This window comes from Podarcis tiliguerta, assembly GCF_965153285.1.
Source record: "Podarcis tiliguerta genome assembly, chromosome: 6".
NCBI lineage: Eukaryota > Metazoa > Chordata > Lepidosauria > Squamata > Lacertidae > Podarcis > Podarcis tiliguerta.
In genome coordinates, this window is record NC_139539.1 from 55005097 (window position 1) to 55032758 (window position 27662).

Here is a 27662-nt window from a genome sequence, read left to right on the forward strand (position 1 = left end):
CATATTCCCCTCAAAGCTTGTGCTACTGAAATTAATGGAATGTGCTTCCTAATTAATGCATTTGGTATTGATGGCTTTAATAGCATATTAGCACATCCCTTTACCCATCTGCAAAGTATTACATGAGTGGAGTTGGCCAGTTGCTTCTTTTTCTAAAGATACAATTTCTGCTTTCTGAAAACGAATAAAGGGGCTTGCTGCAGAAAAGAGTTTATTAGAAACAACAGATCCCACTGGACTGTTAACTCAGTGTATGTAATCCTGATGTATTTGAGAATTACATGCTAGAAACAATGGTTTAGTTTACAGCAGTTTTCACGTTATAGTTTTAAATACAACATTTTCTCCTCTAAAGATTGAGCTACCAAAAAAATCACCCATGTCCTAAAAATATTGGTTTTTATTGTGTTTACAAAACAATAATTTGTACAGGCAAAGAGAGACAGCCATTCACACAAATAAGTTTTTTGAATCAAATTCTATACCTTTTCCCCCCATTTCCTCCTGCTGAGTGCCTCCCGAAATTGGCTCATGGCAGGTGTTTGGAGAACCCCCAGAACAGCAGGCAGGGGGAGGAGAGGGGGAATCATTCTGTCTGGCAAGCAGCAATGTTGCAATACTGCAATGCTGAACTCCACCCAATGTCTGTGCACTATTGTACAAAGTATGTTTCTTGAGAAAACTATAATTCACTTGGCTGGGCTTACTCTCCAAATGTTAAGGATCTTGTAGCTGCCTGCTGTTCTTTGTGCAGGTCTCTTGCTCTATTCTTTAGGGTTTCTGCCTTGGCATCATCCTTCTCAACTCCGTCCCCCAGCTTGTACATTCGGCTAGCGTTGGCACATGCCCATATGTGTCCCAAGTCGCACGCTTTCAGAGAGTATTCCAAAGCCTGGTTCATATCCTTTGGTATCCCAGGGGCTCCTTGGAGATATATTGCACTAAGATTGAAGCAGCTGGGGGCAAAACCGCCATCACAAGCTTTACTGTAATAATCCCTGGCTAGGAGTGCGTTGGGCTTCTCATCATCATTGCCCCGTCCATCATGTGCCAGCAGTCCAGTATTGTGACAAGCATCTATGGATTTCTTCCCACCTTTCTCACAAGACTTCAAAAAACAGTTGTAGGCAGTTTTCAAATCTGCAGGGAGCCCACCTGCAGGGAGAAAATGATTTGTTCTATACATAGTTCTTTTCACAGAATTATAGAATTGAAAGGGACCACAAGGATCATGTAGTAGGCCAACCCCCTGCAATGCAGGAGTCCTTTACAACACCCCTGAAAGTAAGTCCAGTGCTACTCCCATACTGCAGCTAAGAGAACTGAGGCAAAAAAACCATCCACTACACTGCGCTACATAAGCTTTCAATAACCTTACTTGGATTGCTTTTCCTTTTACATAGAGATACAATGGGTTGTAGAGAGGGATGTTCTTTCTTACCTTTTCCAGTAACATAGTAGGCTCCAAGTTTGTAGCAGCTCTCACTGTGCAGGTTTTTTTCACAATTGTCCTTTAGTACTTTAGCAGCTCCCTCAAAGTTTTTCTTTACTCCCTCTAGGTACTCAGCAAGACGGTGACAACCTGTGGTTTCACAATGAAGGAAACTTAAGGTATGATCATGCCATCCCCATTTTTGTGCTTCACTTGCAATCTTTGGTTTCTTCCTTGTTTGATTTTGTTTTTATCAGTTAGGACAGGGTGTTGATTCCTCCAACATCTGCTACCTGGTAATGTAGTGAAAGGCATAAAATGGGCTGACTTCCGAGTCTGAAATCGGATTGACCAACAGGTCCTAATGCTATATTTCCATATAAAATAAAAAAGTAAAAAGGGACTGATCCCTACTGACTCAGTTTGGATGATCTAATCTTAAAGCCAAAATGTGAATGAAAACTTTATTCACACATACACCATTACTTTGAGGTGCAAAAAATCAAACCAGGAAGTCTCTAATTAGCCATGTTTCCTGTCTCTTCTGAATTCTGGAAACATGGGTTACTAGCTTCAGAAAATATGGGGAGATTTAACTATGCTTTAAAGTTAGCTTAAGTTCATTGCTTGTTCCAATGCTGGTAACCATAATTTCCTGGTTTGGTGGAAACAGGCAACTATGGGAAGTTTGACTGCTTGCTCAGCAAAGGGAGGAGCGAAGGGGCTGCGTACACAGGTAACAAAATTAGAATACAGTACTGATTTGCCCAGTAGTCCTTTCCTTAAGCTCCAGAGAACTTTTACCTAAATCTATTTGAAAGGCTTGTTGATCTCTGCTCAACTTCTTTTAGAGCAAAGATGAGGAAACCAGATGTTGATGGCTGGGACATATGGGCATTGTAGTCACCTAGAGGGTAATGGTTTTCTCACCACTGCTTCAGATCAAGGCTTCTTAAATGTGCAGCTGGTTTGTTTTGAAAGCTACTCATAATTTCAGTACTGCAGATAATAAATAATAATAATAATAACAATAATAATAATTTGTTATTTATTATTTATACCCCACCCATCTGGCTGGGCTTCCCAGCCACTCTGGGCGGCTTCAAAAAGAATATTAAAATACATCAAACATTAAAAGCTTCCCTAAACAGGGCTGCCTTCAGATGTCTTCTAAAAGCCTGGTAGTAGTTGTTCTCTTTGACATCTGGTGGGAGAGTGTTCCACAGGGAAGGCGCCACTACCGAGAAGGCCCTCTGCCTGGTTCCCTGTAACTTGGCTTCTTGCAGTGAGGGAACCGCCAGAAGGCCCTCGGTGCTGGACCTCAGTGTCCAGGTAGAACGATGGGGGTGGAGACGCTCCTTCAGATACTACGGTAAAGCTTCTACTCAAAAACCCGAGGATGAAATACCCATTTTTTGGGTTAGTCTGCTGCAAGTTTACAAATAAATCAAGGTGGCAGAATAAATGTGGGACCTGCTTTCATTATCTTTATGTAACCTATGCTTATGTGACACACCCAAGAAAACAAACACATTTATTCAAAAGTAAATACCCTGAATTAATTGTGCAGAGCTACGCACATCTACTCAGAAATAAATCCCGCCGAGTTCAATGGGGCTTACTCCCAGGTAACTGGACAGAGAGGACTGCAGCCTGCATGTCCAGCGCTGGGGAAAACGTCGTAGACCAAACAATGTTGGCCACGCGGCTACTTCCACCTTACCGTCAGGATCTTTCTCCTTATAGCACTGGAAGCTGAACTCCACACCCAGATTGTCTAAGTACTCCTTCACCTCCTCTTCATCCTCGAAGTTGATCAGCCCAGCCATTTCTCTGCAAAGAAGGGAAGGGGAGGAAGGAAAACGCTCAGCATATACTTGCGCTTCTGCCTGCAAGGTGAAAGCGTCCCAGGAAATCTTGCCCCCCTGCACCAGGCGGAAGAAAATCAGCGACGTACACGGCACAGGCAACTTCCGCTCTGCCCTATGGAGGAAGCGAAGGGGTTGAAGAGGCGGGTGGGAGCCTGTTGAGTCGCAGCGCAAGCTGTAAGCATAGGCATTCACACGGAAATACTGTAGCTGAAACTGCTCATCCCAGTGACAAGTTGTAGAGGAGCAGCAGCTGTGTTAAGAGTGCAATCTTACACATATTTACCGGAGATTAAATTTCATTGTGCTCAGCGCGCTTACTCCCAGGAAAGTAATGCCACATGCATGTTTACATATTAGTGTAAGCTCCACGGAAACATGTAAACATGTATAGGATCGCGCTGTAAAACAGAAATCTCGCCCCCCAAAACCCCCTGCTTGTAGCAAGATGGGTTGTTTTCACGGACTCTAAGCCTACCTGAAAAGCACGAGTAGAATACCAACAGTCTCTAATTTTTTTGTGCAAGGCTCAAATCTAAATGAACACAGTGACAATTCAAAACAGCGGTTACTAGTACAGTAATAACAAAACACCCCACCTTTGGTATGCTGCTTTAAAATATGCGTTGGAAGGGAAATCCCTGGTTTTGATTGAGCCGTTAATGTCATGATGAATACATCAAACTTGCTGTAAGGCTCCCAAAAAGGAAACCAAAGACGTGCAAAACTTCTTGCATATTTGGATTGGCGGGGCGGGGGACCTTGAATATGCTCATGCAAATATATAAGGAAATTCAGATTGAATGCTAATTTTGATGGCAGCTGCTTTTAGGACCATAACAGAGGCAGTTTCTCACATGGCTGGAGAACTCAGAAGCTTGCTCACAAATTTGTGACATTTTGGTTAATTGAAATAATTATGATAATACGGCTTTTGAATTCCCACCAACACCTTGTATGAATGATGAATCTCAAAATATGTGAGTAGAAGAGGGAGCTGGTTTTTCTCCAATCTAGTGCATTTGTTGCCTGGAGGTTGTTTTACTGTACTTCAGTGGTAAAGAATAGGTTGTTTTGTGGTTTTATTCTCATTCCTGCTATTGATTTTCTTTAAACTCTTTGCTAACAGCGATTGCATCTAAACTCTGGTTTTATACGTACTATTTTGCTGCGTGTGGTGTGGTGTTTTAAACTCCCCGTGTAAGCCTCTTACAAAGTGGCCTAGAAATTTTACAAAATATATATTTAATGTGTCAGAGATTATATCTGCCTCGAAGCTTCACTATCTAAGTCAGGATCCCTGTCTCGCGGTTACTCTGTAGTAAGGGGAACTACTCTGTACAGGCCTAGGGGCTCTCTTTTTTTGAATGATTTGACTGAATGACATCACTTTTATCAGTTATCTGTTCTGGCCCCGGAAACCCAGGGGGGACTGTCCATCACTCAGGCGGGCTGCCAGCCTATACCCACTTATCGGGAAGAGCAAGGGGCACCGAATTCAATGGGAACTCCTGTCTGATAGCGTTGCACGACCAATGCCATCTTTGCTCGGGCATGTTGGAAGGCTTCCCGGGTGCCGGAGCGCGTCTCCTTTAAAGGAGGCGGGAGCTGTGTGGGTGTTTGCTGGTGTTTCTTCTTTCGTTTTTTTCCGCCGGCTCCGCCGAGGCAAATTCACTTCCAGGTCGAGGGTGGCAGCTGGGCTGGGGGGCCCCGGCTCGCTCCTGTCGCTGGTCGGGGCCCGCCCCTGAAGAGCAGCAACAGCAGCAAGAGACTGAGGACGGAGGGTCCCCGGCGCAGAAATGGTGAGGGGGCCGGGAGAGCGTGGCTCGGGGGTGGGAAGCGGAGAGCGCCGAGTATGTACGGAGAGGGAGGAGCGGGTGGGAGAAGCAGCCGCTTGGATTTCAGACCGATGGAAAAATCCGGAATACTCTTCCCTCCCCCTACACCGGTATACCTATCTGAGCCGTCACAAATGCGGATCTTGCTTTGGCAAAGGCAAGAATCGCTTACCCGTCAGCCTCCACCTACCCAGACGGGGAGGGGGATTTTTGCTCGCGTGGAAGCCTGCCCAGTTTGGTCAACCCCGAGGTGGTTAATGGGTGTTAGCGGGGTGGTTCGTCTCTGCCAGCCCACCTGAATAGGCATAAGGAGAGCGTGGGGCGGAGGCGGGATGCGAATAAACCTGGAGGGTAGCGCTAGGATCAGGCGATTGGAACGGGAGAATTCCCCGAGGGAAGTGCTTGGGAATATGGCATGCTCAAGAGAAGGCTGTGCATCTCGACCAGCAGATACCTGCCCCCCATTCCTATGCACCATTTGCTGCTGCGAATTAGAAACACTATTCCTGCTGTAAACATAACATTGAAAGTTGAGGCTGGGAAGACCCGCTCTTAAGTCACCTTGATGGAGAGTCTGACAGGCCACTGGAAGCAAAGGAACAGATAACCAAGTGATCTTGGCCTAGTAGCTTGGCTGGTTTTTGAAGCTATTGTAGTGCTGTTTTGTTGCCATGCATCCCCGTGTGGTGAGAAAATAATCGCCAGCCTTCCTGGAAACAGAGGGGGCGGGCAAAGACTGACTGGGCCGTTTCATGTATTATTACAGTAGCCACATGGAGAATCCTGTGGGACACTGCTGCAGAGTGACAGACCTGCTGCAAAGAAAAATTTAATTTGGAAAACTGCTCACCACACAGGATAACCCTGTTGAACAGAGGATGTATTGGAGTACTAGGACTGGCTGATTTAATAAGCTCTTTTATACATTATCGCTGCAGCTTCTAGTAATGTCATGCCACTTTTCACCCAGCAGCCTCCATGTGCTTACAGTAGCATGTTGTAACTTCATGCCACTGAAGGGGAGGAATTCTGTGGACTCTGCTGTGTTAACTGGGTTGCTAGATGCTTAGGAAAATGGTGCCCCTATATACTGAATCGTTTTGCAGAAGAGGGAATCTTTAAGACTGTATGGGCAGCTTTGGCACTGTATCTGATGCTACTGCTTTGTGAGTGAAAACAATTAACAATAGTAGTTAAACCATAATTTTTATATTGGGAAACAATGTGTATGGGAATGTTTAAGATATATCAGTTTGTCACATTTTCATCACAGCTATATAAAAATGGTTGTAAAAATAGCAGATTTTTTTGAGTGCATGTGAAGTGGACATTGCAGTCCATTGGAATGTTTCAGACCACCCTGATCTCTGCAGAGCAGTGTGAGATTCCAGGAGTCTTGGCACACCAGAGACTGTAGTGTCTTTATTAAATATGGTTTATTTACACAAATTTACACCTGAGTCCGTCTGGAAAGAGGGTTCCGGGCATCACATCTCAAGAGGGGCTTGCTCCTCACAGCAGCGTAGCATTGGATTCAAAGGTAGCCAAAACACCATCTCTCTGTCTCCTCCACACAGCTGGTCTAACCATCAGCCTGCATGGCATCTTGTTCCCCCCTCTTTCCCCAAATCCTTGCTAAAATGCAACCCCCCCGCCCCAATTTGCAGTTTAATATTGTAGAACTCTGTCATACAATTTTGCTGAACATGCTTATTGCCCCTAGAGTTCAGCACTTTAGGATGAACAATAATGGTCCTTATCTGTGTGACAATTATGGTAGAAAATATAACCTACCATTTTGTTGTTTTTAAACTGAATGGTTACTCTTTTAAAATACTTTTGAGTTTGAGACACAACACAGTGTTGGGATGTGGACAGTCATGTGAATCTGAAGCTTTCCATTTGCTCACCATAGAGAAATTGCTACATAAAGAATGCAATTCCAGTTAGACAAGCAGTGCATTTCTGAAGACACAGTAGTTTGCCTTGTTTTCTTTTAAATAATAAGATTCTGAAGCAAATCTGATTTTAAATGAATATATATTAAGTGGCAGAATGGAGCTGTATTTTAAGTTTTCTTGTCTGCCCCCTCTCCACTCACTCCCTGGTTCAGAATGCAGGAGAAACATTAAAATTGTAGTTTCACAGCTTTATCACAGCTAGGATTATTGCTTTTCAAGAAGGCTTTAAATAATTCTAATGAATTTGGGAATGGTGTGGTGGCGGCCATAGATCAATTTATAGTTCAGCAACTAAAAATAGTGACTGGCTGCTGAGGTCCACCCCCCTTATTGTGTAATTAATCAGAGAGTTGTGGTCCTTGGCATAACATAAGAAAGTAATGATCTATATTTAATAAATAATCTAGAAATCATTTTGTCAAAACACATACATTTGCTTGGTATATATTATTTAAATAGAACACTTTCTTAAGATGAGTGCCTGGAACTGTTCTGAGAAAGTGAAGTTGAATAACATCCTCAATTCTTAGAACAGCCTGATCCAAGAGGGCAAGTTCAATTGGTTGTGCTTCATGGAATTAACACCTGATCCATGTATTCTATTAACCCAGTCCCCATGAACCAGATTGTTATCAAGGGCTGCTGATCCTGCAGCAGTGCAATCTTAATGGATGCCTGTCTTCTTTTAAACCCTTTAAACTTTTATACCATCATGATTGCCGTCAATATGTTTGTTACGACGACGACAGTTATAAACTTCTTTCATAGTTGACAGTTGCACCAGTCTCCCTTGCTCAATGTTTTGCTTAACGTGTAGACCAAATCAGGGCCTGTGCTGAGAATATCCTAATGCTAATAGACTCTTGACTTTTGTTATTCCATGTAAGAAAACACATTCCATAGGGGTCATTGATTCTACTTCCTCTGCCAAACATTATTTCTTCTCCTTCTCCTCCTTCTTCTTCTTTTGTTGTCCTACCACAGCTGCTGGCAGAGAATGCCAAATCTAAAAATCAACGTGAAAATAAATTTGCATTAAAATTTCACATTCCTTCACAAGCCAAAATATGTCTGTGCTGCTGGTATGTTTCTTTGTGCTGGAAGGTTTTGTAGAATGAAATTGTGATTTATATACAAAAATAGCTTGTGGGTAGCTGCTGCTGCTGCTATTAAGAACTCTGGTCTAATTGTTTTTAGTAGCTGCATATTCCCACAAGAACAATAAATTGACTGCTATAAGTTTGAAGCTTCTGAGACTATTACTTTATAATTATTTAAAGTTTTGAAAACATTAATGTTCATCAGAATCACAAAACACATGCATTTTTCACCAAATGGATATTCTCTGCCTACTTTCAAGTTATCACTGACTGAGAATATCCTTTTAGCCAGACAATCATTACTGATCTCATTAGATTTTTCAAGCAGCAATGTGTGATTTGTTGTTGTTTAGTCATTTAGTTGTGTCTGATTCTTCGTGGCCCCATGGACCAGAGCACTGATTAGTGCTGGTTATTTTCATGAGCAAAGCACACTTGCTATCAGTAGGTGGAACCTTTTCTCTTGATCCATTCAGCTTCTAATCTTTGACCCACCTTGCTGACTCACTGTAGCTTATTTAATCAGTGGGGGAGAAATTCCTAGTAGTGGTAGCCTACCCCCTGAAATGTTATTGCTCTGTTTTTGTGCAGTTCGTTGTTTGCTCAATTATCACAGCCACAATGCTGATAACTCAAAGTAAGTACTTATTGCTTTTTCTTCTTCTAGCAATAAGATACTTTTTTATGTTGCACAATTGTAATACATGTTCAAAAACCAAGATTCAGCAGTGTTGTTGTTTTCTGGAGGAATGGTAAAACTCTGCAGGAGATGTGTGTGGTTGAAATTTAAATTCCCTTGCACATGTAGCTAAGAGAGATTTCGTTTTCAAATTAAAGGGAACTGTATATGCTGTGCCTTTATAAGGACTGAATGTGTTTTGTTTAACTGCTGGTTTGAGTTTATCAAGACACTTATGTGAGGCAGATGAAACAAAATAACAGAAGATATTAAGCTGAAATAAAAGGGAAGTGCTGTTAAGCCAAGTTGGTGCATTGGGAAGAAATTAGCACTACTATTTTTAAAATTGGCTGGGGGAGTATGTGCTAGCCTACTGAGCCTGCTTTTTGTCTGTGGTGAAGGTGATTCACAGTGTTTGTATTATTCCCTTAAAGCTTTAGTGAAAGCTAAAGTACTGAACATTGCAGGCTTACATATAGGATATGTAAGTGAAATAGTAAATAGCCTGGGCAATTCTTTGTACTGTATTAAGAAGGTGGCCTGATGTTATAGTCCTTGACTATCTTGGCTTTATTTAAAATGATACATGCATCATTAGACCATGGAAATGGGGAAAGAAACAAAGCCAAGGAATCATTGTAGCTATATTTCAAAAGGGAAGTTGAATAACTTTCCTGTGTTCTGTGGTGGAATCTACAGACATTTAAAAACCATTCTGAAAATGCTTGCTTTAAAGCATTTTTAAAAAATACATTGAATTTTCCTTAAGGCTCACCATCACCATCTAGTGTCATGTTGTATATTTCACTTAAAACACAATTAAAACATTTTATTTGCAGCTGTATAGCTGAGTCCTGTGTCTTCCATGTGTTTTCTGACATCTTACTTCAGCAACTTTGTTAAAAGATTTAAAAATCTGCTTTAAGCACTAACAGTTGATGGTTTGATATGAAAAACTTATTAGGGCATAGTTTGTTTATGATTTTCAGTTTTATACATTTCAATAATTTTACAATCATTTTAACATTTTTAAACTCTATTTCCTTCCCCCTCTTTCTGAGGTTCCTTAACTTTATTTTTAATATTTTCTGCATATACAAATTAACTTAATTTACTCATTTATTCATCCACTTTAAATATATAAGATAAAACTGCAGGCTATTACAGTAATCCTGATGTTCTTATCTGTTTACAACTTGCTGTAATTCCATGATTGTAACCAGTGCATTCAAAATTGTCATTTTATCAATTGGTATTTTAGGTATTCCACTGTCCTCTAGATATTTTTTGTATTTCATCTAAATTGCCCTGTTCCACTTGTTATAATTATGTATAAAATCTCACGAATTGATCTCTTATGTCTTTAGGATTTTCCACAACTCTGCCTCCTATATTAATTTTATATAGGATTTCTCTTGCCTTTTTTATTTGCTATACTGATAATTTCCATGGTTTATTAGCCTTAGGGTATAGGAAGAGAAAGGTGAGCTTGAGCAACTGAATCCTATCTTAAAAACCATAATCCATGGAATAAAAAAAGAGTTGTAATGCTCTAAGCTGCTTGAGCCAGTCTAGTTGAACATATTACTGTACTCCTAGTCATCAAATCAGGATTGTACTTCCAGCAGAAAATTGTAGCGTTTACATATTGACTGTGAGTCCTGGAAGACCTGCTCCCTGCCTTTTCCCACCTGGCCTGGGAGGAGGGCAGGACCTTGACTGACTCCAGCTACAAAAGCTCAAGCTGCTGAAGAGGCCAGAGACCACCTTGACAGGCTCTTAGTTAAATGTGCATTCTGTAGTTCACCTCCTTTGTGATGTTTTATTTTGAAATTTTTAAGATAATGTTTTAGTTTCCTGTTAATTATGTTGCTTTGAATGTATACTTTATATTTGACTTCCTTGTGTAATATTTTATTATAGATTGTTTTATGTGAAGTTTTAGTGTAGGTTGTAAACCGCTTTGAGATGTTTTCTTAAAAATATAGTCATATAGCAATGAGACATGGATAATAATACTGATAATATACTACTACTACTACTAATTTTGCACTTAAAAACAATTGTATGCATTATTCTTCAGAATTTCCTGGCTGTTATGGTGCCAGGGAATATCGTTGCCACTTGCATGAGAGCATTATGCATGCATAATTCTTGGTCCCTGCCACTTCTGACCCCTCTATATTTTTCTGCAATAATTGGGGAAGGACAGGGTAAAGATACCTTGTCTTCTCATCCCTCCTAGCCCCAGTGCTACAGAAGAGCCCTATTAAATCTGAACCAAAGGCCCATCTAGTTCAGCATCCTGTCCTGTTCTCATAGTGGCCAGCCAGATTTCTCTCTCTCTTTTTGCTATTACTGCAACTAATAATTATGATAAGTGCTTATCGTTACTTATCTCATTTATAAATTGCTTCCTATGAAGCACCTCAAAGTTATTTCAAATTACAATGAAAATATGCAAAACAACTACATAAAATCTAATACAGATGCTGACAAGGATAGAAATTCCACTTAGAAGTCTTGTTCAAAGAGGAAAGTCTTTAACATGTAGCCTGAGGACAAGAGATGGTGCCTGTCTAATGTGTAGGGGAAGTACCAAATGGCAGGTGTTGCCACGCTAAAGACTCAATTCTGACATCATGCGCAATGAACCTCTTCTTAAGATGGTCTCCTCAGGGTGCCCCCTTCTGCAAAATGCAGTGTTTAGTCAGGTATATAAGGGATGAGACAACTACCTCTGTGAAACCCGCAGGCAGGAAGTAAGTGCAACATCATCCTCTCCACTTGTGATTCCCAGCAACTAGTATTCGGAGGCAGAGTACTAGAGGTAGGGCATAGCCCTTGTGCCTGGTAGCCTTTGCTAGCTTTATATCCTCCATGACTTTGTCTTAATTTATTTCCACTCTGACAATAAATGATTCTTGGGGCCGTAACTTGTAATTACTTCATTTCAGCCAATTTGTATTGTCTCAACTTTTTACATGCATGTGTAAAAGACCATTCCTATCATTGTCACATAAAACACCCTTCGAGTCCAATTTCTGCCTCCCAAAGGATCCTTTTAGCGGTGGTTGGAATTGTTCTCCCCTCATCTTCTGACAGTGAGGGTCTGCAAATGATTTGTGGGGAGTTACTTGTTTTGTGATGGACTGTTGCTTTTGCTAAAAAACAATAAAATATCTGGCATTTTCTTTTTCCGTAACAGGAAGAGGCTTCACCATATTCTCTGCTTGACATCTGCTTAAATTACCTAACTTCCGACCTAGAGAAGTTTTGTACAGAAAGGCATGATGGTTCACTATGTTTGCAAGAGCCTGGAATATTTCCACAAGAAGTGGCTGACCGATTGCTGCGAACGATGGCATTTCACGGTAAACGAATTCACCTGGCGATTCTGATAAAATGGAATGTTAGGAAATAGTGATTTGATTTACCTGCATGTTTGGACACATGACATCGTTCTTTGGTGCTGCTTCAGCAGCTGTGGCTCAAGTCAGATTTGTGCCATTAGATCTAATTGGGCCCTCTGGGTTAGGCAAGGAAGGCAGAGCCACAAGACTCTGCTACACTTAACTACTGAAAATTCATTTGTGCTGTTGAAAATCCTGGATGCAGAGTTGCACTCATTGCATAATATTTAGGGCTCAATTAACTTCAGTATCTCTCCCTATCATGTTCCCTCTTTTCTTACATCTTTCTCTGCTGGAAAAATGCCCTTGCGTTGTACAGTTGAGACTGCACATAGATTCAATGGGAGTTGTATGGGCACTGCGAGCTGGCAATCTTTTGCTGAGCTGAAACTTGGCATACATTGTGGGTGCCAAGCTTCAGCATGGCAAATGGTAGGATTATGTTGATGATGTTTCTCCAGTACCACATGCCTGTTGAAACCACTCTTGAGGGGGAAAAGGAGGTTATCAGAATTAGGAGTGCATAAAACTCTCTCCTCTCCTCTGTCAAGCCTGTCCTGCTACTCTAGGGCCAGTCTCTTTTTTCCAGTTTAAAAACAAAATCTGTGATAAGTTTGTTTGTTTACTGTTCTTCCCCCCCACCCCAGGACTACTGAATGAAGCGACAGTGGGCATTTTCCGAGGGAATCAGATGCGCTTGAAACGAGCTTGTATCCGGAAAGCAAAAATCTCTGCAGTGGCTTTTCGGAAAGCGTTTTGCCACCATAAGCTGGTGGAGCTCGATGCCACTAAAGTGAATGCAGACATTACGATCACAGACATCATCAGTGGACTTGGCAGCAATAAATGGATCCAGCAAAACCTTCAATGCCTTGTGCTGAACTCATTAACTCTTTCCTTGGAAGACCCCTACGAAAGGTGCTTCAGTCAGCTGATGGGTCTCCGTGCTTTGAGCATTACCAATGTTCTCTTTTACAATGAAGACCTAGCGGATGTGGCTTCGCTTCCCAGATTAGAAAGCTTGGATATATCCAACACCTCAGTCACCGACATAACTGCACTGCTCGCCTGCAAGGATCGCCTCAAGTCTCTCACCATGCACCACCTGAAATGCTTGAAAATGACAACCACTCAGATTCTGGATGTCATCAGAGAGTTGAAATTCCTGAATCACCTTGACATTTCGGACGATAAACAGTTCACATCTGATATTGCACTTCGTTTGTTAGAACAGAAAGACATATTGCCCAACCTTACATCTTTGGACATTTCGGGAAGGAAGCATGTTACTGATGAAGCTGTAGAAGCATTTGTTAAACAGCGACCCTCAATGCAGTTTGTGGGCCTGCTGGCTACGGATGCCGGCTACTCGTTATTTCTCTCTGGCGAAGGAAACTTAAAGGTTGGTATTTGTTTGTTACACAATTCTAAATACCGGTAGTTGTGAACTATGTTTGACTTGCCGGGGGGCGGGGCTCAGAGCTTCAAATCCTGGTGATTAATGGGTCAGTTCTAATGGCTGTGTGTGTGAGTGAGTGAGTGAGTGTTTGTGTGTGTGTGTGTGTGTGTGTGTGTGTGAGAGAGAGAGAGAGAGAGAGAGAGAGATCATTGGCTTCAGAGTGCTGCTAAACCACAGCTCCTAGACCAGCAAAAGGTCTACCACTCTTGACAGTGCCATCATTCACATTTTGCAGCATGAGAAGAACTAAATTTGACCCTTCCACCAAATCTTGCTGTTGGGACTGAGGTGGAGCCCAGCAGGCTTTCCTCATTTCCAAAATGTATTGATGGCAAATCAAGCCTCTGCCATCCCTGTCTCTCTGTCTCTCAGCAGCAATTCCTTAAATTTACTGTATTCTGCTTGTTCCACTGCCCTCTTTACTCTAGGATTCAGTTGGTTGGTTCACTAAGGCTCATAGCTGTCAATGTTTCCCTTTTTAAAAGGGAAATTCCCTTATTCCGAATAGGATTCCTTGCAAGAAAAGGGAAAAGTTGACAGCTATGCTAAGGCTCTGGGCACTGCTTCTTCCTTGTATAAACATCACTCATTGCCTGTAAGATTGGGTTACTGTTGTTGTTTTTTCATTGTAAGTTACTCAGAGGTCTCAGTGGGGACATATGACAGGGTATAAATTTCATAAATGCATAGTAAAATTATGTGCATGTAGAACATGAATCAAAGCAGCAGGCATGCCACCCCATTTTCCTGAGAATCTTCCACTCAAAGGTATCGCTACAAAAAACCTCTCAAACGGCCCTTTCTGTGTAGGAAATGGAGGCTTGTTTAGAGGGGAAATGGCACGTGTGCATGTATATTATTATTTTCTTTTTCTTTTTCTGCTCCTTAACAGTGTATAGGTTTTGAGGGGCATTATCTGATTGTTTTGCAGTTTCTCTGAGATGCCCTTTTTAAGAGTGAAAGTTTAAGAGAAATGCAAGTGCTCATAGAAGGTGTGCTGTCTAGTCCCCCAAGAGTGCTTACCTCTTCTTTTGCAGCCTCATTTGTCACTTTCCTTTCCCTATGGTGTATAAAATTAGTTAACCTGTTCTTAAAAGCCCCAGCACCATAGCAATGACCATAAGTTCAGCTGCTTCTATTGGCAGCTATTGCTCAGCTGTTCCCACCACCCACCACCTCCTGCCAAGGCACACAGCAGGGAGAAGTGCGTGGTGCTGTGTTACTCTCCTTGAAGAAGTCGAGAATAATTCCTTGTCCAGCAACAAAGGAAATAGTGAAATGCTCATTCTGTACCTGTTAGTATGTTGTCTTTTGCAGCCCATGATCAATGTTACCTCTCTGCCTAGTTGATAATTGTTCTTGAAATACTGCATCTACATTTATATCTACTGCTCAGTTAGGTCACTAAGCTACTGTAAAGACATGATTGGCAGCAATTTGTTAGCCGTGCATACAATATATAAATGGCACTGTAGATTGCACGAAGAGCAAAGACTGTTTTACTTATGCTTGATTGTCATATAAAACTGAGTGGAAACCTCAGTTCAGCAGAAATTGTCATACAACAACAACAAGTAAACCTTGAAACATTTATATTATTTAATTACTTCAACTTTCTTTTGCCACTACTGCAAACTCAACAATGGAAAGAAGAGAAAATGCTGACAAAAGTGGACTGGCAGATGAAATTATCAGAGTATGCAGAGATGGCAAGATTGACAGGGGAAATCAGAACTCAGGAGGTTCAAAACTTCAATAGGGAATGGGACAAATATAGACTGTACTTAAAAGAACACTGTAATCACTTGAGTTCTTTGACAGGCTTTTAGTAACTCTTGCAATGTTACAAAGACTTGGGATATTTTGGAGGACCATAATGTGGAAGAACTAGAATATGCAGTTGATTTAGATATGTAAAGGACCCATGGAGGGGAGGAGGGAAGTCCTAAGATTCAGAAGAATCTTGTTTGATTTTAAAATTTAAATGTGGTAAATACGAAATTTATTTTGTAAAATCAATAAAAAATTATATATATATTTTTTTAAAACTACTGCAAACTCCAGTATGTTCTCTAGTATTTGTTCTTCTGTTCAAGGTGTCTGGAGAAGCCAATGAAACTCAGATTTCCGAAGCTCTGAAGCGTTACAGTGAGCGAGCGTTCTTTGTGAGGGAGGCACTCTTTCATCTCTTCAACCTTACGCATATTATGGAAAAAACCAAACCAGAAATTCTAAAGGTAAAGCTATTTGACACTGATAAGAAATCACCCTTTGCAGGCATCACTTTGTAAAGGTAACCTTGGGCTGTCTTCACTAAACTGCAGATAAAATCCAACAAAATGTGCGCGCGTGCTGGTAAATTTGCAGGGGGTGGGGAGAGAAAAGAGGATACAATAAAGGTAAATAGAAGTTCAAATAAAAATGGATATACTATTTACATGGGTTATACTTACTTGAGGGGCATGAGGGATGTGTTGTGCAGAGAGAGAGAGAGAGAAGAGAATTAAGAAGATTGCCACTGGCATCGGGTTGGCCACTGTGAGAACAGGAAGCGGTGCTAGGCGGGCCTTAGGTCTCATCTGGCAGGGCTGCTGTTACATTTTTGTGATGAAATGGTAGCCAACTCCATTTAGTTCTGTCTTTGAATGTGGGTCACTGCCAAACAGCTGTGACCAAAAGTAGAGATTGCTGAATCCTCCCCTTCCCTCCGTCTTAGTGGTTCAGCATGGCTGGGAGGTGGGGAAGAATGCCTGGATGTAATCTAATGTATATGATCAGAAAATATAGCAAGGAGCGCAATATACCTGCAGGTGAGTACTCTAGGTTTTCCTTCTCAAACGTTCCTCAGACAGAATTTCTCTCCCACTGCCATAACAGTTTCCCCATAATTGCCACTCCTGGCAAATAAGAAGGGAAAGGAGAGGGCAGGCCATCTGACTGCTGTAGTCTCCATTCAGGGAATGAAATGGTTGCTCTGTTCCTCTTTGCTTTGGAAGTTTTAATGGTACTGCAACAGGTTTTGGGTGGCGATGTGTAGATCTGTAGAAATGGCTTGTTTAAAAGGCCTCAGGACGATATTGGTGGCTGATTCTGTGCATGTGACTGTGTGTATTAGGAAATTCTAATTTGACCTGTTTTGATTCTTTCAGCTTGTAGTTATTGGGATGAGGAATCACCCTCTGAACTTGCCAGTGCAATTAGCAGCGAGTGCCTGTGTGTTTAACTTGACAAAACAAGACTTAGCTGCAGGCATGCCGGTTAGGGTCCTGGCAGATGTCACTCACTTGCTCCTTAAGGCCATGGAACACTTTCCCAATCACCAACAGGTAAGCCTCCTTTTCCCTTTCAAGATAAGGTGCTTGAATATTTCTGAATGCTGAACTTTTTTTTTTTTTAAAAAAGGATTTGAGTTCAAACTTCTTAGACAAGATGAAATTAATGAGATGAAGAAACTTATTTTAAACAAAGAACAGAAGTGAATGATGTCTAGTTGGAAATGTCTTCAGGCCAAATGGTTTCAGCTTTTCGAAACCATAAGTTATCCAATGTTAATCAATCTCAGGGTAGACCCATAAAAATTGATGGACCTAATTGGTCATATGCATTAATTTCAATGGGCGAGTATGATAAATATTTAAATCAACCCTGTGGATAGAATTCAGTGTCACACTGTGATGAATGTTCTGCCCATGCAAGTACAGTAAGCTTGCAACTTGCTAACGTTTAACTTGTACACATTGAGCTCTGGTATACCCATGAGGAGGAGGAGATTGCAAGCTTTTGTTTTTAATTTCAATTAATTGCATTTCTTAGCGCACTTGAAATCATTTTTATTCAAGAACATCTTTTGTTACTGGTTTTTAAATCTGTGTATATAACAAACTTTTATAAATCCTTTTGGACATGTTCCTTTTTATATATAGACTACGTTGCTGGTATCTTAGTATTTTTAGATTTACTTCTGTAAGTCACTTTGTGAGAAGATTTTATAAATGATAGAGTATAATTCAAAAAAGTAAATTAAAAAACTGAAGTGCCTGGTGGACTCTGATATATTACAAAGGTCTATGCATCTGTTCACCCCATCCTATTTCACTGTATTTCACTTCTAAGCAAATACATTTGCAAATGACATTATCAAATCATAAAAGGAATATTTGTGAATACTTAGATTCATCTTGAAAGAAGGAAATGCTCAAAATTCCTGCATGAGAAATATTCTGTTCTGAACCTTGCTTTGCTTTTCTACAGCTGCAAAAGAACTGCCTTCTGTCCCTGTGCAGTGACAGGATACTTCAGGATGTTCCATTTAACAGGTTAGTTTTACCTCCCAAGTTACAGAGAAGTAGGGAAAGTGTTTCAGGTTGTTGAATGTCTTATGTCTCATTGCTTAGCAGTTTGCAGACTGCTTACTCCTCCTTGGAATATAACAAATTCTTATCAGAACTTGGGAACCAATTATTAAATAACTGTAACAGTTTAATTTTGACTGCGTATGTGCACTGTTATGAAATACATGTGTCCGTTTGCTAGATCCAGGTGGATTGCCATTTTCTTTTTGGATGCTGGTTTTAAAAACTTGGTTCTAAGCAAGGGTGCACAGTTTGACTGCACTGTACATCAAGAGGCTGTGGATTTTGTGGATTAATGAAAGTGGCTTGTATCATATGCAGAAGTCTGCCTACTGGGGATGGCAATACTTAAGCATAAATGGCGATGAAGATTGTTACCTGCCAACTTCTGACTACGTTTGAGCCATTGTCCCTATTTATAGATATTAGAAAATCCACCTACTACCTTATGCTATAGCAGCGTGTAATTACATGCTACCTAGAGACGTGTGCATCATAGCTCTTGTAATCTCACTTTTAATGCAGATGTTTCTAGCCCTTTTTGTTTTGAGCACTTACTGGAAAAGGTTTGGAAAGGGGGATGGATATGGTTTCCAGAAGTTGTTCTCTCATGATTCATGTGTGCATTCCCTCTTACTCTAGTCTCTGCACTCTTCCCTCTTTTTGATCCCCTACAAAGAGATCTGAATCTCTAACCCTCAGTAATACCAGAAAAGTTGTTTAATTCTCTCCTTGGTTTTTTGAGCGTATATAGATGTACAAAGCACATGTTTGTCCCAATAATAATATTTTGTTGTTGTTCTTAGTCTGAGGCTAGTAGGAGTGAAAGTGTTGTAGGTTGTGCTTCAAGTCAGACAGCACAATGGGGGAGCAAGGAGCAAGCACACATTCTTGGTGTGTTGAAAACTGCCCCCCAACTTTCTGGGTAGTCTGAAGCATAGCAGTGGGTTTGGCAAGCTAGCACGATGAGAGTGTAACCCTTGGGAAATATGCTACTGATTCTGACCACAAGCAGGTTTGCATGACCTCGGAGGAAGATGATGTTGGCACGGCGCCAATGCAGGTTGGTTTGCTGACTTTGTCACACCACTGAGGCTTTCTTTATCCCTCCCCAGCTGAAGTTCAGGGAGTTTGTGTCCCCAGTGTGTGTTTTAAGGAGACTGAGTGCCCATTCCTCCTTGCTTCTAAAAACATCAAGTCTTTAGCCTTGTGGCTACATTCTATATAGGTACAGTGTGACAAATCATAAAGCACAACACAGAACCCAGCTCTGTATCTTTCAGTCATGATGAGTTGCTTAAAAAGTCCACAACTATCCATGCCAAATGTGTCGGCTTAGTAAAAACTCCTTTCATCAATCACTGACAAATTGGGATTTTTAGTACTTGTTGATTACCAGCTCAATCCAAGGCCATCCCCTGAAGATGGAGACAGTGGGTGGTGCAAAGACCAGCTCTATCACGTTGCTGTGCTGAAATGGCATGCTCCTTTTACAGTCTGATAAAGAAAATCAAACGGAAGCCATTTTGCTTATTATAAGTAGCTACGGCTGGTGTTTTAACGTTTTTCTGTATACTTTTGTCCAGTGCTTTTTTTTCTGGGGGGATGCATACCACTAAACATTTTGTGAATCTTTGTACTTTTGTCCATTTCCTGTATTTATTTTTCCCAATTTGAACTATTAAATGGTGATTTTCTTGAGTCAAAATGAGAGTACCCCTAAACATTTTTTTGTAGGAAAAAAGCACTGTTTTTCTCTTTGTAGCAGTAACCTAGTCGCTTTGGTTTCGCTGCCAGTAACAGATGGTATGGTTTTATTCCCCCCCACCCCCAGATTTGTGAACTTTCTGTTGCCTTTCAGGTTTGAAGCAGCCAAGCTTGTCATGCAGTGGCTTTGTAACCATGAAGATCAGAATATGCAGAGAATGGCAGTGGCTATCATCTCCATTCTGGCCGCAAAGGTGGGATATTTTATTTTATTTGTTTTTAAAACTTATTTCCTGCCCTTTGTTGTAAGACCCCAGGGTGGGTTACAGCTGTAAACACCTAAAATGAGAAGCATAAAACACAGTTAAAGATCAATTTTCTGATAAACAGTTTTGCAGAGTGAAAAAGGGCCCGGAGAAAAAGACAAGCCTTCAGTTGGTATTTAAAACGAGACAATAATGGCACCAGCCAAGCCTCTAGGGCCAAGATAGCTGTAACAGAGAAAGCTCCCTGATAGTGTCAGTGACCCTCTGACTTCCTTCCCCACTGGCACTATCAGCAAGGTCTTCCCAATCGATCTCAACTCATGGGCAGGGACAGTATGACAGGAAGCACTCCCATCAGGTGCCTGGATTCCAAGCCATGGAGGGCTCTATATGCCAAAACCATGTAGCAAATAGGAGTGCACATCTTTTAGGACTTGATGCTATATGGTCTCCAAATGTTGAACCCAACAAAACTCTGGCATCTGCGTTTTGTGTGATGCCACTTAGAAACAGTATTCAAGGGCAACTCCAAGTAGAGTGTCCATTGCAGTCATTTAGAGAGAGGGTTATTAGGGCACGGTTCATTTGGCTAGGCTACCCTGTACCGGAACGGCTGTAGTTGGCAAGCTAGCTGTAGCTGGAAATAGGCCCTCTCTGCCACTGAAGCCACCCTGACTTCCAGATACAAGGTGAATCTAGGAGTACCCTTGGACTATGAATCTGAATTGGGAGTGCACCCCAATCCAGAACAAGCCACCTACTTAATTCCTGGACTTGGGAACCACTAGTCCAGAGTATCTCCTTCTTGTTGGGATTCAGTTTGTTCATTGGCCTTCATCTAGCCTGTTACTGCCCCTAGGACAATGATCAAGCATCTACATAGCTTCACCTCATTCAGGTGGCAAAGAGAAGCAGAGCTGGGTGTCATCTGTGTACTGGTGGCACCTTGCCCTCAATCCCCTGATGACAGCTCTACTAGCTTCATAAAGATGAAGACATAGGCGTCCCCAATGCATTGTTTGCACTTAAGTCCCAAGGCCCTTTTAACAGTAATCTTTCTGCTTGTTTGCTTTTTTTGCTTGTAGCTTTCAACAGAACAAACAGCTCAACTTGGTGCAGAGCTCTTCATTGTTAAGGTAAGCAAAGTGCTAGCACCTTTCTGAAATGCTATCAACTTGTAACACTCTGGCTGCAATGTTGTTACGGCTAACAGTGTTTTTCTTAAACAAAATAAACAACGGGCCTTGGTATGACCAACTTAAAAATGTGTATTGGAAAAATGAGAATATTAAATGTTTTATGTTGGAAGTTCTTTAAAAGTATTCTAATAAATTTGACCCATATGCCTGGCAGCCCCACTTAGCAGCAAATATACAGGCAGACGTGACTGGTATTATTACTTCAAATCCAGGGTGGGGGCAGAATCCATTGAGTTTACTCCTGAACTTTGCTTTTGACCTCCAGCATCTGTGGATGTATGGCTGTTTCTGGTGTTGAAAGGTTAATCTCCTTTATTTATTAATCATTGTGCTCAAGAGGACAAAGTGCTCTTCAGTGTTTTACATAGGACTAACAGTGTGACATTAGAGGGGTAGACCATGCTGCTCAAATAAGTTAATGTGCAGGCTAATGTGCAGGCAGACAGCCTGTGGACTTGGTACCTGTGGCCCTCTAGACTAACTTCCACGTGACCCACTCCCTTGTTGGCCTTGGACCCAAAAATCTGTGATGGATCTAGCGTCCATACATATCATCTTCTAAATTGGAGGAGAATTTGGCTTCTTGTATTAATTGTGAGCCTCCAACAGCTGGATTTTGAAATGTGAATGTCATTTGCAAAGGCACCTGTTTTTTCCTCTCTGTCTCTTTTAGCAACTACTTCAAATTGTGAAGCAAAAAACTAACCAGAATGTAGTAGACACTACTCTTAAGTTTACACTGAGTGCACTTTGGAATCTTACTGATGAGTCCCCCACCACATGTCGGCACTTTATTGAAAACCAAGGGCTGGAACTCTTCATGAAAGTCTTGGAGGTGAGAGCTGACAGTTCTGTCTGCCAGTATGTGCCTGTCTATTTCTGTATCTGCAGATTCCAGCATCTGCACAGGGACCCTGTAGGTTGCAGTCTGTAGGTCTGGGCAGCATCAGGTAGGGTCTCTCTGCTCATGATAGATAGAAACCTATAGTTGCCATAAAATAGTATCTGCCAAACCCACTGCAAATAAGATTGGGCAGGCTGCTGCCAGCCCTGGGAGACAGGAGGAAAGCAATTGCAGGGGTTATTGGGCTCAGTTGAGGTGCATCCTCTGCTAAACATCCTCTATGCCCAATTCCCCTTCCCAAAACAATTGTTTCATAGGCTAAGGGGGATTGGTGGGCCTGGCCAGAAGCATTGTGGGAGGAAAGGGGAAGAAGAGATGAATTGGGATTGTCTCACCTCTGTTCCTGTGGCTGTTTCTTAAGAGGAAAATGCTTTCTAGAAGGCTTCTTCCTTCCTCTGCTCTGGGACCACTGGAGGAAAACAAAGGAGGAGAGCCTTCATGAATGTGCCCACTCCCAAGAAGCAGCCATAGCAAAAGAGCGATGCGCCCCCTTCCATTCCTCTTAAGGCTCACTCCAGATCCTGCTCTTTTTCCTTCCCACAGTAGCCCCCTTAACTAAGAGGCTTGCAAGTGCTCTTTGGTGTATGCTTCCTCCTGTCCCAGCCCTTCTTAGTTTGGGGGCAGTGAAGCTGGGGTGTAGGGACTGGACCTGTACTATAAAGCCAGTAATGAAATATTTAATGTGCAGAAACCCCACAGTTCCATGAGACTTTTTGCAGGCACCTGCTTGTTCTAAAATAATAATTGGCTACAAATCACCTACTGAATGGTTGCATATACTTTGTTTTACTTTACAGTCTTTTCCGTCGGAGTCTTCTGTACAACAGAAAGTGCTTGGCCTTCTGGTAAGATGAGTGGAAGAATATATATTTTACCAGGGCATTCGAAATGCCGGTTTTCTCTTCTCTCTGCCAACGTCTTCATCTCACCAGCCTGACATTTAACACTACACAGGATAAATTACTTTACATGCCATTCTGTTACTTTTCAACCAACCCTTATTCCTGCACCATTCCCATTAGCTTCAGTTTTATTGTAGGAAAATATAAGAAGACACCCACCAAGTGGTATTTAACATGTAGACTGAACCATCGGGAGCAGTCATTAGGCAATTTAGGGCAAGGCGCCATCATTTTTTCTGAGGTCACATGGCTCTGTTTCTTCTTAACATCTGCATTAGGAGAGGCTGCACAGGCTTTGTGCCAGTGTCTAGATGCAGGCAAGCAAGTTGAGTTTGAATTCCAGCAAGATAGAGGTGGGGGAATGATTTCTGTGTCTGAGTGCCAGTTGCACTTCCTGTGAAGGAGTAGGTGTGCAGTTTGGAGGTGATCCTGGATCCAGCTCTGCCACTGTAGGTCCAGGTGACCATCTTCCATCCGCTTTGACAGCCATTCCTGTGGTCTGTGGAATAACTTGATCACAGTCATCCAGGTATTGGTAACTTCCCAAGAGTGGATTACTGCAATGCACTTGCGGGGCTTCCCTTGCAGTGGGAAACTGCCATTAGTGCAGAATGCTGCATAGTGATTGTTGAACAGGAGTGAGATCTTGCCAGGATATTGCATCTCTGCTCAAAGGTCCGCACTGGCTGCCAATTTACTGCTGAGCCAAGTTCAAGGCCTTACTATTAGTATATAAAGCCCTTAACTACTTGGGGCCAGTTCACTTGAGTGAGTGCCTTGCCCCCCACTCCCCCAAATATGTCAACTCAACCACTTTTGATTTGCAAAACTTGCACTCTAGCAAGTACCATACAACATGTTCTACCTCTGTGGTGTAGTAGTTAAGAGCGGTAGACTCGTAATCTGGTGAACCGGGTTCCCGTCTCCGCTCCTCCACATGCAGCTGCTGGGTGACCTTGGGCCAGTCACACTTCTCTGAAGTCTCTCAGCCCCACTCACCTCACAGAGTGTTTGTTGTGGGGGAGGAAGGGAAAAGAGAATGTTAGCCACTTTGAGACTCCTTTGGGTAGTGATAAAGCAGGATATCAAATCCAAACTCCTCTTCTCTGGAATACAGCTTTCAGAGTGGCAGTGCCTGTGCTCTGCCTGTGTTCTACCTGTTAACGTTAGGCAGACACCCTCCTTCTGCTAGTTTAGATACCTGCTAAAAACTTTTGTTTCTGCAAGTCAGCCTGAACACATGAACAAGTTATGTATAGCCGTTTTAAAACTTTGCTCATTTTACTTGTATACTGATAAATGTTTTAAATTGTTCTATGTACATCACTTTGGAGTTATTCGATTAAGCAGGTTTTCAAATTCTTATTTTCAAAAATGACAACCTAATTTCATTTAGGGCTGTATACAAATCCTGCCCCCCCCCTTGGAATTGTACAGTTATGCTCACAGACGGCTGGGAGTGGGGCATTTTCCCAACATTCAGTGTTTGTGAGCCAAGATTTGTTGCCACTGTGGGAGGCCCTTACCTTTGGCAGTTGTGATGGGAACAGCTTTTCTGTTTTATTTGTTAAAACTGTGTTGCCACTGATGTAGCCACTGTGTTCTTAAACCCCCCTCCCCCCAGCAATGGCCTCCAAGCAGTGCGATTCATGAACAGGTGCTGGCAAAGCATGCCGGCCGCTCTGAGTTATTCATGCACTTGTCACTCTGATAACTTATCTGTAGTAATGATTGAAAAGGTACAAGTTGGAGCAGGCCGATCCCAGCTTAGTCTAATTTGACATGAGACAGGTTTGACGTTCATTATGGTTTCAGCTTTTATGAAGAGAACAAGCATTTTAATGACGGATACCTTTATATACACACACGCAGCTGTTTTTCATTCATTTTGAAATCCCTCCTTCTTGTTCCCCTGTAGAACAACATAGCAGAGGTTAAAGAGCTCCACTCGGAGCTAATGTGGAAAGACTTCATAGACCACATCAGCAAGCTGCTGCGCAGTGTTGAGGTGGAGGTGAGCTACTTCGCAGCAGGGATCATTGCTCACTTGATATCACGAGGAGAACAAGCCTGGACATTGAGCCGCAACCAGAGAACCTCGCTCCTAGAAGAGCTGGTACAGATGCAATTGAAAACACTGCCCGTTGTTAACTCCAGAACAATGTTGTTAACGCTGTTAGTAATGGTGCTCCTTCCTTTGTCTTGCAGCATTCTGCCATTTTGAACTGGCCTACACCAGAATGTGAAATGGTGGCTTACAGGTAACTACAGACTTGACATAAACCTTGAGGAAATATTAAGGTTAACTTGCTGCACATGGTATTGTTTCTATCTTAGTTCAAGTGTTCTAGCTTATGACAAAGTCATGTTGCTAGTTAACCATTAAACTTTTTCAGCAGGGGGCCGGTCCACTGTCCCTCAGACATTGTGGGGGGCCGGACTATATTCTGGAAAAAAACAACGAACAAATTCCTGTGCCCCACAAATAACCCAGAGATGCGTTTTAAATAAAAGCACACATTCTACTCATGTAAAAACACCAGGCAGGCCCCACAAATAACCCAGAGATGCATTTTAAATAAAAGCACACATTCTACTCATGGAAAAACACACTGATTCCCGGAACACCTGAGGGCTGGATTTAGAAGGTGATTGGGCCGGACCCAGGCCCCGGGCCTTAGTTTGCCTACATATGCATTAAAGCTTCAAGCCTATACACATTTACCTGGGAATAAGGCCCAATGAAGGGACACGGGTGGCGCTGTGGGTTAAAGCCTCAGTGCCTAGGGCTTGCCGATTGAAAGGTCGGCGGTTCGAATCCCCGCGGCGGGGTGCGCTCCCGCTGTTCGGTCCCAGCGCCTGCCAACCTAGCAGTTCGAAAGCACCCCTGGGTGCAAGTAGATAAATAGGGACCGCTTACTAGCGGGAAGGTAAACGGCGTTTCCGTGTGCAGCTCTGGCTCGCCAGAGCAGCGATGTCACGCTGGCCACGTGACCCGGAAGTGTCTTTGGACAGCGCTGGCCCTTGGCCTCTTTGAGTGAGATGGGCACACAACCCTAGAGTCTGTCAAGACTGGCCCGTACGGGCAGGGGTACCTTTACCTTTACCTTTAAGGCCCAATGAACTCAGGAAGAGTTATTTCTGAGTGGATGTGTGCAGGATTGCACCGTTCACTTGCAACGCCTCTGCAGTGCAATCCTGTGCATGCTTACTCAGAAGTAACTCCAGTTGTGTTCATTGGTGGTTATGCTACAATATGCAAAGTATCATAGCCCTACTGAATTTAGTACTAATGCTGCTGATACAGATTACAGCAATTAATATAATTGCTGTACACTCTTATGCTATGAACAGGCACATAAAATTACACTGGCATTTTCTACTTGGAGGCCCACTGCGGATTTTGGCAGGGAGGGATTGACTGGGTGGCTGTTGAAGAAAGTGGCACAGTAGTATGACTCTTCTGAAGAAAACCTCCGTAGACCTTGAGGTAGACCTTGCGGTGTTAGATGACTGCCGCCCAGCTACAAATATTCAGGACATGAAGGACCATTTGGCTAATAATTAGTTACTGCTGTTGTAATTCTCCCTGGCAGCGTATTAACTGGGGGATGAACTACCACACAGATCTATGTAAAATGTTTTTGCTTCTCCCCCCCCCCCCCACATCTGGAGCTATAAGGGTGTGAAAAGAGCTGCTTAAGCTTTACCTTTGGACAGTTTTTCTGTTCAAAATTGCCATTCTTGACTGATTTCCTTACTGCAAAGAAGATACAGGCAACCCTTTCCTTGCACCATCCCTCTGCTCGAGGTTGCAGCCTCCAGAGTGTGATTTTTGTTTTAAAAAATAAAAAAAATACATGCAACGTATTGCATCTAGTTTGTGCCTAAAGATTTCTACTTGGTTTCTCTCCCTTCCTTTGTTGGAAGTACATATCCCTGTAGAAATGATATTGAAGGGGTGCAATGATGAGATTTAGCTGCACATCAGATGGCGCCAGGCTGTGTGTGGATTCCTATGCCCATAGGTTAAGATGTTGTCTCCTCATGTACTCCAGTTTGGAACAAGAATTGTAGGTCAGAAGAAAATGGAAGCAGTTCAGGCCTCTATGATTACCCTCTTTTTCACAAGCTAGGTAGATATTTTAGAACAAAACAGGTTTATGTTTTAACCATGTTGCAAACATAGAGTGATGGCATCTCTGCTTTTTATTCTCACAAACAGGTCTTTCAATCCTTTTTTCCCCTTGCTTGGCTGCTTCATGACTCCTGGGGTACAGCTGTGGGCAGTGTGGGCCATGCAGCACGTTTGCAGCAAAAACCGTATGTACTGAGACAAAACTCTACATCTTAAGCACCTCTTTCAACCTGTAATTGGAGTGATTTCCAGACTCTATATAATTTTTGTGATCTTGAGCCATGTCTCTGCTTTAACACTCGATTTTATTTAGAGAAAGCAATCTGACAACAATTCTAGATATTATATGTGAAACTTCATATCAGATAAGCTCATGGGTTTTAACACAGGTTAAAAATGCAGAGTTGTTGTTGCTGTTGGTGTGTGTGTGTTCTAAATATGTAT

The 27662-nt window shown here is 42.2% G+C and overlaps 2 protein-coding genes and 1 long non-coding RNA gene across 4 annotated transcripts in view; 2 read left to right on the forward strand and 1 right to left on the reverse strand.

Annotated features, from left to right (window-relative positions):
* The window catches only part of ZYG11B (zyg-11 family member B, cell cycle regulator), a 44706-nt gene that overhangs the window by 14248 nt on the left and 2796 nt on the right, over window positions 1-27662 (forward strand). The window contains exons 3-15 of one of the 2 annotated variants that reach the window (XM_083448054.1): window positions 1560-1611; window positions 12087-12252; window positions 12939-13693; window positions 15847-15987; window positions 16900-17076; window positions 18002-18066; window positions 19964-20063; window positions 21161-21211; window positions 21948-22109; window positions 22976-23023; window positions 24999-25196; window positions 25289-25341; window positions 27306-27403. In XM_083448054.1, the coding sequence (XP_083304180.1) occupies window positions 12240-12252; window positions 12939-13693; window positions 15847-15987; window positions 16900-17076; window positions 18002-18066; window positions 19964-20063; window positions 21161-21211; window positions 21948-22109; window positions 22976-23023; window positions 24999-25196; window positions 25289-25341; window positions 27306-27403 (1861 nt within the window). In that variant the 5' untranslated portion in view covers window positions 1560-1611; window positions 12087-12239. Of the gene's footprint in view, window positions 1-1559; window positions 1612-3444; window positions 5103-12086; window positions 12253-12938; window positions 13694-15846; window positions 15988-16899; window positions 17077-18001; window positions 18067-19963; window positions 20064-21160; window positions 21212-21947; window positions 22110-22975; window positions 23024-24998; window positions 25197-25288; window positions 25342-27305; window positions 27404-27662 lie in introns of those variants that run through there. The other variant, XM_083448053.1, reaches the window with a different exon arrangement.
* Window positions 386-3289, reverse strand: COA7 (cytochrome c oxidase assembly factor 7). The gene is made up of 3 exons (XM_083448263.1): window positions 3156-3289; window positions 1442-1582; window positions 386-1155 (listed from the first exon to the last, which is right to left on the reverse strand). Exons 1-3 carry the CDS (start codon window positions 3259-3261, stop codon window positions 704-706), a joined length of 699 nt encoding a protein of 232 aa, XP_083304389.1. The 5' UTR covers window positions 3262-3289; the 3' UTR covers window positions 386-703.
* On the forward strand, window positions 25706-26740 carry LOC310680991. Its single transcript, XR_014513051.1, has 2 exons — window positions 25706-25835; window positions 26216-26740. It is a non-coding gene; the product is annotated as an uncharacterized lncRNA (long non-coding RNA).